Raw genomic sequence first — 13,887 nt, forward strand, 5'->3', positions numbered from 1 at the left:
TGAACTACAGACTGACTGGCTCTGGGAGAAGAAGAGAAAGTAGATCCTGCATTGACGACGGGCCCTGGAGAAGTTGGGGTCTCCCCTCTCCTGGGGCCAGAGGCTGGAAGGCCGGAGGCTGGAGATCCATGTCCTACGGCCTCAAGAAGTCAAGGCCACAGAAGGCAGCTGAGCTGCAAATAAGGCCAATGCCAGGAGAGTTTCAGTAAAAACAACTCGCTCTGATTTTAAATACTGCGCGCTTTTTCATTCTGAGCGCATTCCTCTGAAATAGGGGTTCTCCATCAGAAATGCAAATTCTGCAGCCCCGCCCCAGACCTGGGACAGGAAACCGAAGGCGGGGCCGGGGATCTGGTTTAACAAGCCCTCCAGGTGACTGACAACCTGCCAGAGTTGGAGAGCCATTTCTCCAAGGAGCTGAGTTTCGCTGTGAGAGGAACATAAATGGTGTTGAGAATTTCTGAGCAGGAAATGGGTCTGTTTCATCAACTCCGCTTTATGGAGCAACCGTCGGTCCGAGACCAAGGCTGAGGAGGGGAAAGCAGGGAGAGCAGCGCATCCAGTGAAGCAACCACCAGCCATGACTGTATAAACAGGAAACGTTTCAGGATGTCTCTGTTGCCCAAGTTCTCACAGCGAGAGGTCCCCTCATCAGCACCGCCCTTAGAGGAGGGCATCGGGGGCCCGATTGTGGACCCCATAGTTCCAAGGTGCCAGCCACCCCTCGCCCTTCGGGGAGAGGAGTCCCCAGAGTCATGAGGTGAGCCCACTCCTACCAGGCTCTGGGTCCCTGGGAACCCCAGCCCGAAAGGCCCCGTGCCCACTCCCGGGCCTTCCCCAGGGCCGCAGATTGGACACCCAAGCCGGGGGTAGAGAGGACTGGTGTGTCCCAGACTGGGAACCTTGTTTCGCACAGCAGTCCCGGGACTCACCAGTGTCAGGGCAAGCCCGTCCCTTAGTGAGTATCTGTGTGTCCAAATACTTACTTAGTTTACTATTCTGGACAGAGCACAGCAGGGGTCAGAACGCCAGGCCTGACACAGGACAGACCTCCACTTCCGGTCGTGTCAATGGGAAGGAACGACTCTGACAGGCACCTTGGGAAGCCACTCCGTGACTGAAAGGGCTCTGAGGTGTGGTGGCTCACGTCACGGTGGTATTGTTTCTCTCCCGTGATTTTAAAAAATATATATTTTATTGATTTTTTTATAGAGAGGAGGAGAGAGGGATAGAGAGCTAGAAATGTCGATGAGAGAGAAACATCGACCAGCTGCCTCTTGCACACCCCCTACCGGGGATGTGCCCGCAACCAATGTACATGCCCTTGACCAGAATCGAACCTGGGACCCCTCAGTCCGCAGACCAACGCTCTACCGCTGAGCCAAACCGGTTTTGGCGATTTTTTTTCCTCCTTCTTGTTAATAAGTAGTCCGTGGTGACAAGCTGTGACTTTCTCAGGGAAACATAAACAACAGCTTCCTCACAGAAGACCCTTCAAACGCTGGTGCTGAGGGGTGTGGCCTTGCTGTCCTCAGGCAACGGGGACATCCCCCCTCTGGCTGGGCTCAGTGAGCACTGCGGGCTGCAAGGGACCCAGCAGCCCCCTTGTGGGCCTGGGGGGAAAGCCCACCAGCTCTGAAGAATAAATATCACATATTGCCAACACCAGCAAGCTTCCCTGACCCCGTGTGACAACCAGCAGAGGTGGGGAGGAGAGTGAAAGGAACAAATATGGACTGAACCCCCGGGGCGGGCATGCTGAGAAGTGCTCTGTGCATTTTCTCCTGTGACCCCAGCAACTGCCCAGGTCCCCCGCCACTGCGCTCAGACCTTCCCACACACCTCCCAGCCTCCCAGCCTCCCGGCGTGGCTCACCCTCCTGGATGCCTCATTCCTTCTATTACAGCCAGGCCAGGGAAAACAACCATGTTCAAGCATCATTTGGATGATATTGGTCCCCTTCTCCCGCTACACCATAAAATGTCTCTTGAATTAGAACCCCTTTAAGCCTTTCAACAGCTGATCCCAAACACGCAGTGTTCTCCTCTGCTGGTCTATTTTGTGCTTACCACTCCAGCCAAGCAAAAATTACCCTGCAAATGAATTCCATCGAGCCCTCTGCTTATTCACCTTGTTAAACCCGAACAAGAGCTGCGTCTCTTTGTGTAGGAATACCTCATTTATCCAGCCTCCTCAGAAATCAGCTGCACCACAAAAACTGATCTACATAAATTAATTCCCTTTCTTTCAGAAACGTAACCCTTTACAGTGGCTTTACCTCCTCTTTTGGAGTAAGTCTTGGAATAATCAGACAAAAGGAATTCTTTATTTTAGCCATTTTCTAATGGACACATTAGAGAGCCTCCCAGCCTCAGTTAACAGAATCTAATGACTATCGATTAATCTCTTCCTGATGGTGCAGGTCATGCTTAATGAATAACAGTAACCGCAGCGTGCTGTGCTGGAGATGTAAGTGGTTCAGGGGGTAAGGCCGAATGCATGCGTGTGCATGTGCATGTGCGGGCTGTCTCCCTCTCTCCTCACCTGTACGTTCCCCTGAAGCGTACTTTCCCACGGAAGCTCCGCTATCAGCCTGGGATCTCGTGAGGAAGCGCCGTTACAGAGGACTCGGGAGGCTAACTTACTGCCTTTCTGCATCACCTCAAGACCTTACACGCTGGTTTTCGTCAGCCTATAAATTCCTCATTAGAGAAATAAAAAATAAAAAAGAACACATTTCCACAACCACCACCAAGCCGGAGTTTTCCAAATTTCCTTACCATGTGACTTTCAACAGGATTCCGGGAACACATACCACTGAAATGTGCCTCTTCAACGCTATGAAATAGAAGTTGTACGTAGAACTGGCATGATGGATCCCTCGTCTTATGCCAATTGGTTGAACCAAGGAGGTGATATTGATTGATATGCAGGAAGTGGTAAAAAAAAAAAAATACAGGAACAAGCCTCATTTCATCAGGATGCAATCTGTAACTGCGTGAGCCCAGAGTGCTTTTCCCCACCCAATGTCATGGCAAGTTCCACAATCCTTCACTGAGGAGGGACAGCATAACCCGGAGGGGGGGGGGGGGGGCGCGGTGGGGAGCCCTAGTCCACTCATATATCAGATTGCATTCTTATTGTGGAAACAAAGGTTTTATAATGTCTACAGCATTAGCACATGCAAGAGTGAATCAATCTTAATTCTGCTTAAACGCGGTGGCATTTAATTAACCAGAACCTACTAGAGCAAAAGAAGTTAGGCAAGAATTGCTAAAACACTGCAAATCTGTTCAGCGCTGTGTGTAGAAATAAGTGGCTGTAAAACCACAAAATTATTTTGCAGTTTTAAAGGCTTGCTCCTTTTCTTTTCCCAATTTGATTTTGCAGTTTCAAAGACTTGCTCCTTTTTTTTTTTTTTTTTAAAGCTAGCAACTATGTTATACTAGCTCAGCTTCTAATGGCAGAGTCATCCTGTTAGAGAATCCCAAGTTGAATGGCTTTGTCTGTCATGTCTTTTGCTTTTTCCATTGGCTTTAGACCAGAGAGAGGGAGGAACTCCCTCTGCCAGGCTGACTCTCCTGACATCTCGCTTACCTGCGCAGAGAACCTGGTGAAACAGGTATGGCTTCAGCTCACTCCAAATCTGTAAAGAATGTGACTGACTGTCCTAAGTCTGGATGAATGGATGTTACACAGAATCATTAAGATTCTTCTGTGCACTCTCCTTCTCCTCCTCTTTTAAGAGTAGTTCGCGTTCTTATACTTAATGTCCTCTGTATTCTGCCTGTCAGATCTGCAGGGGAAAATGAGGGTCCAAAAGAGCTGGAAGTAGATGGGGAAATTCAAAGTAACGAAGCTTAGATTCAAAGAGCAAGCAGAAAACAGCATTATTTGGGGTGAGGGATGCTTAGAGTCCAGGGAAAATACTCAGGACCAAGGTGAAAGCGAGGTAACCAGAGGCCACCAATCCGGGCTGGTGGGATTCGCAGTTATTACTTAGGTGCTATTAAAGGAAGTCAACGGAACAGACATTTATGAAGCGCCTACTAGGCTTAGGGAAGCGCACAGCTGCTGTAGGAGATAAGACAAAGACGAATCAGATTTGGATCCTGCCCTCCAGGGGTTCACAATGATGCAAGAACCCTGAAGTCACTTTTCTTGTACACAATGTACTAATGAGACCAGTATTAAAGACCTGTATTCAGTGCTGATCACCACTTGTTTTTAATGTGGGGAAACCAGAGTGTTCAGGGGAGAGAGAGAACACAACACAGCCCTGTGCGGACAGAGCCGGAGACCCAGTTATTATCTTCAGGTGCACGGAAGGCTTTAGAGAAAGGACCCAGTGGAAGAAAACAGGTTTGGAGGACAGCAGGCGAGATTTCAGGCGGAGAGTTTCTTGACAATCAGGTTAACAGAATACAGGAATTAGTCAGAGGGAGTAACTAGTGTGGCCTTTTCCTGGAAAAAATTTTTTTCCCCCTGATAACCTGATAATTTCAGTCGAGAACATTCACCTTCCGAAAGGCGGGAGGGTGAAATACATTTCTCCCAAGGTCCTCTCCTGTCTGGCTCCAAGCTCCCGAGAGGCAGACCTGGCCTTCTTCCTTAACTCCTTGCCTGAGGGACCTGCTGAGTGACCACCAATCCACACCTCCACCAACACGTGTCACAAACCACCTGGCAGGCATGGCCTCGGCCAGGCAGCAAAGCCAGGAACGAATCTTCCAGCAGCACTTAGGCTGCACGGGACCTTCACAACAGCCTGTGATGCTAAATACCGGAAATGAAGAGTCTCCAAGCAGCATGTGCACATTTGAAACATATTTGCATTTATAAGGATACAAAATGTAAGTAATGAAACAGGAGGGTGAAATCTGCAAATGAGAGGTGCTCATTTCTAAGAGAATTTGTAGTAGCATTCTTTCCATTCAGAGATACTTTTTTAAAAAAATTCCAAATAAAGGAAATATTTCAAGAGAAAAGAGGGAAACGGGATCTTCCCTTTATACCAGGGTGGGGAACCTTTTTCTGCCAAAGGCCATTTGGATATTAATAACATTGTCTGCAGGCCGTACAAAATTACCAACTTAAAAATGAGTTACCTTTAAGTATCTCACCCCTAATGCTGGGGCAGGGCCAGCCTCACATGGCCCATGGGGTGGACATTCCTCGCCCCTGCTTTACACCTTGAGAAACATTAACAGATGAAAATGATGAACTGGCACACACACACATGCCCACGAGAAAAACATGCACCTTGAGCCAGACCATGGGCTGGTGAGTCCATGTTCAGTTCTGACTTTGACTTCTCATACCCCTGAACTCCTCGAGGACAGGGACCGCGCATACATGTCTGTTAAAGGAACGCACGAAAGCAGTGCCCTGCCTGCGAAGTGAGGCGGCAGTGCCTCCCTCGGGTCTGCTGGGAAGACACGTTAATGAGCAGAGAGTATGGCACAAACTGAGTGGGGTCCAAGTCACAATTATCACCATGAACTTCAGGCCTGTCCTTTTCTTTTAGAGAAAAAAATAAAGACCCTCCTACTTACTCCAGGTCTTCAATTTCCTTTTTCTTTTCCCTCCCAATAGGGTATTGGCGTATGAACTTGACATTAGGAGTCTGGGCCTTTCAGGTTCACACCTTGTGGTGATTATTACAGTCAGCTCACTTTACTCTGAACCCTGTCTTTGACAGCAACCTGAAGTGCCTGAACTGTCAACATAAGACTACCAGAAAGCTCTGGCAAATACCTGTTCAAAGAACAATGAAAAATACCTGTTCAGGGAATAAAACAAGGTTCACGTATCATATCCTCTTGATCATCCCTACTTTGTTCCACCTAAACCTCGAAGGTGGTTCCCCAAGACTGGTTTCTGTGAGAGGAAGAAGGAAGGGAGAAGTGAAAGAACATACAGAATAAAATATGAAGACTATGAGCAGCTGAAACTTGCTCAAAGCACCAAGTTTCTCGCGTAGGAAAATGAGGTGGTGTGCACGCTGAGCCTGCAGGCGCCGGCTGGTGGGCGAGTGGGGGCCTCCCCTTGGAGGAAGCGCTGGGTAGGCCAGCCCTCCTGCCCCAGCCTGCCGCCTGGGTTAGCGATGGATCCTGATTAAGGGCAGAGGTCGAACCTTTCAGACTTTGGGATGCTTTCCCAGAGGCACAGCTGCAGCCTCTGAGACTCTGGTTTTGAAAGTGGCACAGAATGTGCCTCCACAGATGAGAAATCCTCTACCTGAAACCAGCGTGGCAGCTCAGTGGGAATCACGGATCTGGGAAGGTCACAGAGGGGGTCAAAAAGGGCTCTTTCTTCTGTGGCCAGAGGGGGCTTATTGTTGCTGGTGCCCACACTGGAAAGGGAATGGCAGGAGATTAATAATTGAAACGCTGCTATTATTGGTTTTCTGAACTGTGGGTTATTCTTTCCCTGGAGTCATCATGCCTGTAAGCACCAGCTCAGGAGATAGAGGGACTTAATACGCGCTGAGAAAAGGCCCACCACAGCCGGGCCCTTTCCATCCACTCGTTTCTAAATGTGGGAAGTTCAGCTGCACGTCCCGAGTCATACGCAGCCTCCCCCTCTGATTCACATATTGCACGGGAATGCCCGGAACTGAGGTGACGTTAACAAGCCTTGATCACTGCTCAAATGTGGCAAGAATGAAAACAATATTTATACTTACTCATTTAAAAAAAACATAACACACAAACACAAGAAAAGATATTTTAGAACGTGTGTCATCAAATTATTTTAATGGAAGATGATTCAGAGCCCATTTCTTGGTAAGGCATCTTGGTAGGTGTGTGGTTCAGGCTCATCCGACGGTAGATTTCAACACTCTGGGGAAGTCTGACTGTGTGAGCAGTCAGCGTGGCTCCTCTCAGGTACAGGGGAACACAGCTAACTTGGAATTTAGGGTCTTCTACTTCAGAACCTGTGGCAACCAGGCCTTTGCGATTGGCCTTTGCCCTACATGTTGGAAAAAGAGCCTTGCTAAGCGAGTCGATGGAGTAACCAACAATCGTGAGGCAAATGTTTAACCTTCTAAAGAAAACAAACCTTTTTAAAGAAGTTGAACCTAATCAGTACCGAGCCACTGCAAACTAATGTGCTATTTATAAACCTATCCTTAGAAGCAAATTGTGGAAGAGTGATTACACTCTTTGCCACCCAGTAATTCGCATTAGCAAGCATGCCCTGTTTGGAACGCCAGGCAGCTCAGAACGCTCCTCTCCTGCATCCGGGTTTTCACCCAACACCCCAGCTCGGGGCGACGGCACCCCGTTTACACAAATGCACACTCCTGAATTACCGCCCGAACGCCTCCTCACCTGTCTCCTGAGAAGAACCCCAGGCCCGAGTTCTTAGTAGCATAAAAACTATTAGAAATCACTCTTCCTGGAGAATTCCATAGGAAAATTCCTGCTCCTTCAGGACACGCAGAGGTAGCCCTCGTGTTCTGATTGGGATCTGGTAAGAACCGGGCTCACGGAATCCGGCAGGTATCGCCAAGGAGGGAAAAGGAAGTCACTGGCGTCTCAGAAGCACGTATCACAGTGAGTGAACGGAGGCTCCAGCAATACAATCCTCGGCTCTGGAGGTCACTTGGCTGTTTCAGAGCGTGACCAACAGCCTCTTTCAGTAAGACCCTGGGCTTGTGCAGCGGGATGCTGAACCGGTTGAGGAGGGGAGAGGAGGAAGACTAGGAAAGGGATTACAGGGATGCACACAGACACTGAAGAATCAAAGTGTGCAAAGCCTTGGGATCATTAAGAGAGCATACAAACAGGACGGAGGGAAGCCCAGGGCTGAACGCAGTGACCAGGGAGGTCACCTGGGACAGGGAGGGAAGGCTTGCAAATAAAAACTGCACTCCTGAGATCTTGGAGGTCCCTAATTAGTCTTACACCCCAACACTTTGTGCACACCCCCAGTCCTTTATCTGGGCTGAAGCGCTGGGAACACCGAAGAGAGAACAGGAGCGCCCAGGCTTAGCCCCGGGGGTCGGGGCCCACATTCCACATGGGTTTAGAATGAAAGGAACAGGAGGGGAACGGTGCAGCTCCCAAGATGGCTTTCCACAAAGTTGACAAAATACATCCCAACCCACACACCCGGCCCCTGTGAAAGGGAAAGCAGCCGGTTGCTGTAGTTCTGAATTCAATGCCAAGTTCCTTCTCTAATGCTCACCCGGAGTGTCCAGCAGAGGGAGTCTCAAGGAGGCACTTAATAAAGAGAAAATTGTTTCATTTTAACACTCCATAGACAGTGGGAGCATTGATGGCAGCCCCCTCCCATAGACACAGACGAACAATGAATGCCCGACATGGGTCCTCCTAAGCATGCCACAGAGCCACCGGCTCCCTCTATTCTGCGTGGTGGAGCGATCAGAAATTTGGTTTTGTTTTGTTGAATGGCTAAATGGACCTTGTGTTCTTCAGAATCAAAGAGGAAAGCCCCTGGAATAACATCTCTCTGTTGCCTTCTAAACAGCCCCTTTGTTTCTAAGAGAGTCTGAAAAAAAATATTTACAGTCCATAGGTTATTTACAGCCTGCTATCCAGGGCCTGACTGGTAACTTTATTCCACCCAGAAACCTAATTCATTTGGAGCCCTGGAACTAATAACAGATTTTCTTTTCAGATAAGTTTTTTTTTTTTTTTTTAATCTGCCTCTTACAACAAAGATAAAAAACTATTAATGCCTTCCCTGTCTCACTCGCCACCCCTGCTCTCTGGATTTATAGAAGGATTAAAATCGCCTCTCCTCACCCCTCCTCTCTCTGCTTCTCACAAACCTCCCCCCCCCCCCCCCCCCGCCATTCGTTATTTCATCCACATAACCTCTGAACAAAACCGAAAGGAAGCCAGATGGACGGCCGCTGCTAAAAAGTATGTAAAAGGCTGCTATTCCAATGATTTCATGAGAAAAACATTTTCACGATGAAAAGATTGAAAAATCAGGCCCACTTGGGTTTTAAATTCCTCCTGCTACAAGCACACACACACAAAACACACCGAAGTGTAAAAAAAAAACCCAAAAACTTAGTTGATTCTTGGTTTGATTCCTGGCTGGAAACTGACAGAACTGACTGAAGAAGAAGAAAAACGATCGGTAGGGAGGGCAGGGAGACGAAGCGCTTTTGCCCTGCGTTTTCTTTCTTCCCAAAGACCGTCCGACCCGGCGCGAGGACCCGGCGGCGCCAGGTGGAGGTGCAGCGCGCAGAGCCCGGACCCACCCGGGGAACCGTCTCCCCAACTTGAAAGCCCCAAACTACGTTTTCTCTTTACGCACGTCGATGCGGGGAGATGTGAGATTTCAGTCTATTTCATTGTTCTGCCCGGGTCTGACCCGGACTTTCCCCCCTTCCCTGCCCCCCGGACCCCCTTCTCCTCACCTGGCCCCGCGCATTTCGACCCCACAGGCCCCCAAACCCGCGGCTGGCGAAGGATAAAGGCGCGCGGGTGGTAGTGGAGACAAATGGAAAGGGAGCTGCGAGGACCGGGTGGAAATGAGATCCTCCTAAAGGTAATCTTCGGGGGGTGGGGGAGGAAAGCTACACCCATCCCCTTTTATCTATTGCAAATACATAAAGCGCATCATCAGGGGATCCGTCTTTGCCAGGCGCCCCCTCCCAATTTCTTTTCTTCGGGCGCCAGCCCAGCCTCGCACCCCCGCCCCCTCCACCTTGGAAATGAGATCCTGTTCCATTCCGGACCCCGGCTCGTTTTGTGGGCCGGGAAGGGGGTAGCGGGGAGGGGATGAAGGGGAGGGGTCCGAGCCGGTGGCGCCCGGGGGTGGGGCGCGGGGGCCGGGGGGCTGCCCGGCGAGGGGCCGCGGGCAGAACAAAGCTGCGGGGGCCGCGGGCAGGCGAGCGGGCCGGCGCCTCTTACCTTCGTACACGGGGGCCATCGGGGCCGGGGTGTCCGCGATTCATGGCAACGGAGAAGGGATCGCGGCGCGCGAGCTCGGCCCCCCCAGCCTCAGTCGGAATCTGCCATCTTGAGCCTGTGTCTCCGCTCTCGGCGCAGCCGGGGCCGCCGGCGCCCGCATCACCGCCTCCCTGGGCAGGCGCCGGGGGTGCGAGCCGGGCGCCGCCGCCGCCGCCGCGGCCCGGGCCCTGCGCGGGGCTCCTCCGGGGCGGCCGGGGGGGCGCAGCGGCGGAGGCCGAGGGGCCGAGCGGCCGCGGCCCCCGAGCGGGTCCGCGGTGGGGCGGGAGCCGGGGCGGGCAGCGCGCGGCCAGTCCCCGGCCGGAGCTCAGCTCAGCATGGCTGTGTGTGGGGGCTTCGGCAAAAGTTGCACGGGAGGCGGAGGGGCGGGCGCAGCCGGGAGGAGGGGCGGGGGGCGGGGGCCGAGGGGCGGGGAGCGGCGGGGAGCGAGCGAGCGAGCGAGCCGGGGAGCGGAGTCCGCGCGCAATCGAGCGCCGATGGCACGGATGCGAGGCGGGGAAGGCCGAGCCGAGGGCAGAGCGGCGGGCCCGGCCGGGGGCGTGGCCTCCTCGGGGCGTGGCCGAGCCCAGGGCAGAGCAGCTGGCCGGGCCGGGGGGCGGGCCGGGGGCGGGGTCGGGCCGGGCAGCTGCTGCGATTAAAGGGAGCGAAGGCGGCTGCAGAGGGCGAGGGGTGCACACAGGTCCATCCATCTGGACTGGCGAAGGGGAGCCGGTGGACCCGGGGAGCAGCCAGAACTTTGCGCGTCTGTGCGTGCGCCCTGGGGCGGGAGGGGGCGCGGACTGGAAAGGGAGCCGCGGGCTGGCGTAGTGGCTCCCTCTGTCGCACCTGCTCGGCGCTCGCTCCCTGACCGAGGTGGGGAAGGTAGGAGCAAAGGAGTGGGCGCAGGCTGTCCTCGGAGGGAGGATGAGTGAGTGAGTGGAGGAGCTTGACATCCGTAGGAGAAAAAGGAAAGAAAATATAAAATAAAAAGAAATGCATAGCAGGTCAAAGATGCAGAAGCCATTCCTGCTGTGGTCGCGGGAGGAATGCAGCGCGCGGTGGTGGCTGAGGTCCTGCGGGAACCTGGTTTCCACGTCGTCCTCACGCCCACAGGGTCCTTACAAGGCTCTTCCATCACCTGATGGTCCCCGCCGACCCGTTCGCAGGCCTCTGTCCTTCTCCGCGGAACCTTCCCAGGCCTCTGCTTTCTCCCTTTCAGCCTTCAGCTGAACCTTCTCCAGACTCCCTGTCCAGGTTCCCTTCCGCAGGCCCTGCTGGATTCGGTGACAGGACGCACTGCCATGGCCTTCACGTTAAGAAGAGGAGTCTCCTGGGAGGCAGTGCTTTGAACACTGTGGGTGGTGACAACAATCAATTATTAAAGAAATTCAGTAGATGGCAATCAGCTTTTAAAAAATGAAATGTTTCAGAAGAAATATTAGGATCCATTGCCCTTAGTAAGGGTAACTGGTTGCATAAATCTCTTGTTTCAGTTATATATATACTGGACAACCATAATGTATGATGATGTGAATTGTATTTCCTAAAACTGAACGACATGGGTGAAAAAAGTTTAAAATCTATGCCTGGAGGTGTATAATAATGATTTCTAATATGGCACTACTTTCCTAAAATCCAAACCCCTTATCATTCCCAACCTCCATACCCTGGGACTCCACCCTCCCCAAACTCCTCAAAAAATAAAAAATAAAAACAAACAAAAAAAGACAAGCCCTTTCATACATCTTTCTAGTTGTGTTAGTGGCACATCTTTCCTAGTTCATATCTGGATGATCTTAGACTCGCCATCTTTCTTGCCCCCATATGCAATGCTACTCTTCCTACTGCTTCTCTTAGCCTGCCGTTCACCTTTGCAGGTTCCTAGAAACCATAGCTAGAACAGGACTCAGAGGTCTTCTGGACCAGTCCTATTCTTTTAAAATGGAAGAAATGAGGCCCAAAGAAATGAAATAGAATGCCCAGTGTTACATAGTATTAAGCCGAAGGGTCACATCTCTTGGCTCCCACCCTGGTGTTCTTTGCTTCACACCATTCATTCATCCCTTCCTTTCTGTCCACCCTGCCATCCTTACCGGTCTCGGCACCGTTCACACAAGCACCGCCACCCTCCTGACACAGTCCTGCCCACGCCAGGCTCCTGTTCACCTGTGACAAGGACTCAACCTCTGCACACAGAGCTGGGGTTACTGGCTCCTTGGCTCTTAGTCAAGGCGGGCAAGCCCTGACTTACCTTTCCAAGCACATGAGTTCAACAAGTCTCTGCCTCTCCAGCCAGACTGGTTTACCTGTGGTCCTTTGCCAGCCTCGGCCACCTGGGCCTCTGTCTTTGCCCAGGCTGCTACTTTCCTACCAACGGGGCCTTCTCCGTCTTCGCTCTTTAACCAGATTCTACCTGTGCCCAAGGTAGCATGGAATTAAGACAGACTTGGGTTCAGATTCCAATTCTTGCACTTAGTAACTGTGTGAATTAGTCAAACTGCTTAACTTCTCAGACCTTCTCAATTATGAGAATAGTAATAACGTGTGTTTTTTTTTAAATTTTCTTTATTGATTAAGGTGTTACATATGTGTCCTTATTCCCCCATGAACCCCCAGTAATAATGTTCTTTTCTTGTACTTTTCTTGTACTCTATCACAACCTTGTCGATGTAAGAAATGTCCAAACCTTTTCTTTGAGTTTATCTGAGTCAAACTGATGACATATCCTGGGGAGCAAGATCTCAGATACTCTGGAGAATAATAGTTTTGTAGTTTCTTGCATTCATCTGAAATTAGGAAGGGAGCATAAGGAAGATTATAGTTCGGTGGGAGAAAGCCAGGTGGGGCTTGGATTACAGGATAGTTTACAGTTAACCAGATTAGGTGCTCTCTTGAGGGTGAATGCCTCTTCCTGGGGTATTACTTCTGGCATCTCAAAGGTGTGTTAGCCTTTCCTACACGCACAAGAACAATGGGCAGGGCTGGCTTAAAACTTGTCACTAAAAAAGTTGCAGGCCTGCGGTGTGCCTACCCATCATGACCAGCACAGGTAGAAACTTCTGATCAGCTCACCCTGTGAGGTTACTTCCCATAAACCCCCCTCCCCCAACACACACACACCTCTTGTTTGTCCACAGCCTTTACCATTAAAGCATTATCTCTCTTCCCCTTTCCCACGCTGCATGATAGAACCTTCTGCAATGCTGGAAACGTAACAACCTGTGGCTGCTGAGCACACGAAATGTGGCCAGTGTGACTGAGGAACTGAATGTTTCATTTTTAATTGATTGTCCTGTGTGGCTAGTGGCTACCATGACTGGACAGTGCATGTCTAACCTGTAAGCTCAGCTGGGGAAGAACCTGTGCTGATCCTGCTTGACATCGTATCCCAGCCGCAAGCACACTGCCTGGTAGATGGTAGGCACTGCACAAATATTTGTTGAATGAGTGATCGCTGCCTTTTATTGCACGCTCACTGGTGCCAAGTACAACACTAAGAACTGGATGTAAGTAATGTGGTATAGTCGGGTCCTCCCTCCGTGCCCCCCCCCCCCCCAACTCCTGAGGCGGGATTAGATCGGAGTTTGTATAGAGTGCTCAATAAAAGGTGGTTATTATCACTAGTATGACCTCCCAGTGACCATGGCCACCCAACTGATTTTTATTTCTTCTTCCTCTAGGCTTCCAGAGCAGTTCCCGCCTGTCACACCTCTGTTGTCCCATGGCACACCTCAGCTTAGATGCAGACTCTCCTCTGTCCCCGGGCCCTGTCCCCGCAGCTGGCCTGGCAGCATTTGGGCCAGGCCCATGGCCTTCTTGTTTGGATGTCCCTCAGCTCAGGGCCTGCACTGAGCAGTGTTCAATAGTTGCCTCTAACTTTGTCCAGCTTCTGCCAAGCCATGAGTTTCTTTCCCTTTTTCAAACAATCTTTATTGTTGAAAGTATTTACATA

At 51.1% G+C, this 13,887-nt stretch overlaps 1 protein-coding gene across 4 annotated transcripts in view; it reads right to left on the reverse strand.

The window, feature by feature from the left end:
• HIPK2 (homeodomain interacting protein kinase 2) overlaps positions 1-10,318 on the reverse strand; it is a 167,991-nt gene extending 157,673 nt beyond the window's left edge. For 2 of the 4 annotated variants that reach the window (XM_036428548.2, XM_036428519.2), the window contains exon 1: positions 9,900-10,318. In XM_036428548.2, the coding sequence (XP_036284441.1) occupies positions 9,900-9,918 (19 nt within the window). In that variant the 5' untranslated portion in view covers positions 9,919-10,318. The remainder of the gene's footprint in view (positions 1-9,899) is intronic. The other 2 variants (XM_036428562.2, XM_036428558.2) reach the window with 1 other exon arrangement.
• Between the last annotated feature and the right edge of the window lie 3,569 nt (positions 10,319-13,887).

This window comes from Pipistrellus kuhlii, unplaced genomic scaffold (genome assembly GCF_014108245.1).
Source record: "Pipistrellus kuhlii isolate mPipKuh1 unplaced genomic scaffold, mPipKuh1.p scaffold_m20_p_10, whole genome shotgun sequence".
Lineage (NCBI taxonomy): Eukaryota > Metazoa > Chordata > Mammalia > Chiroptera > Vespertilionidae > Pipistrellus > Pipistrellus kuhlii.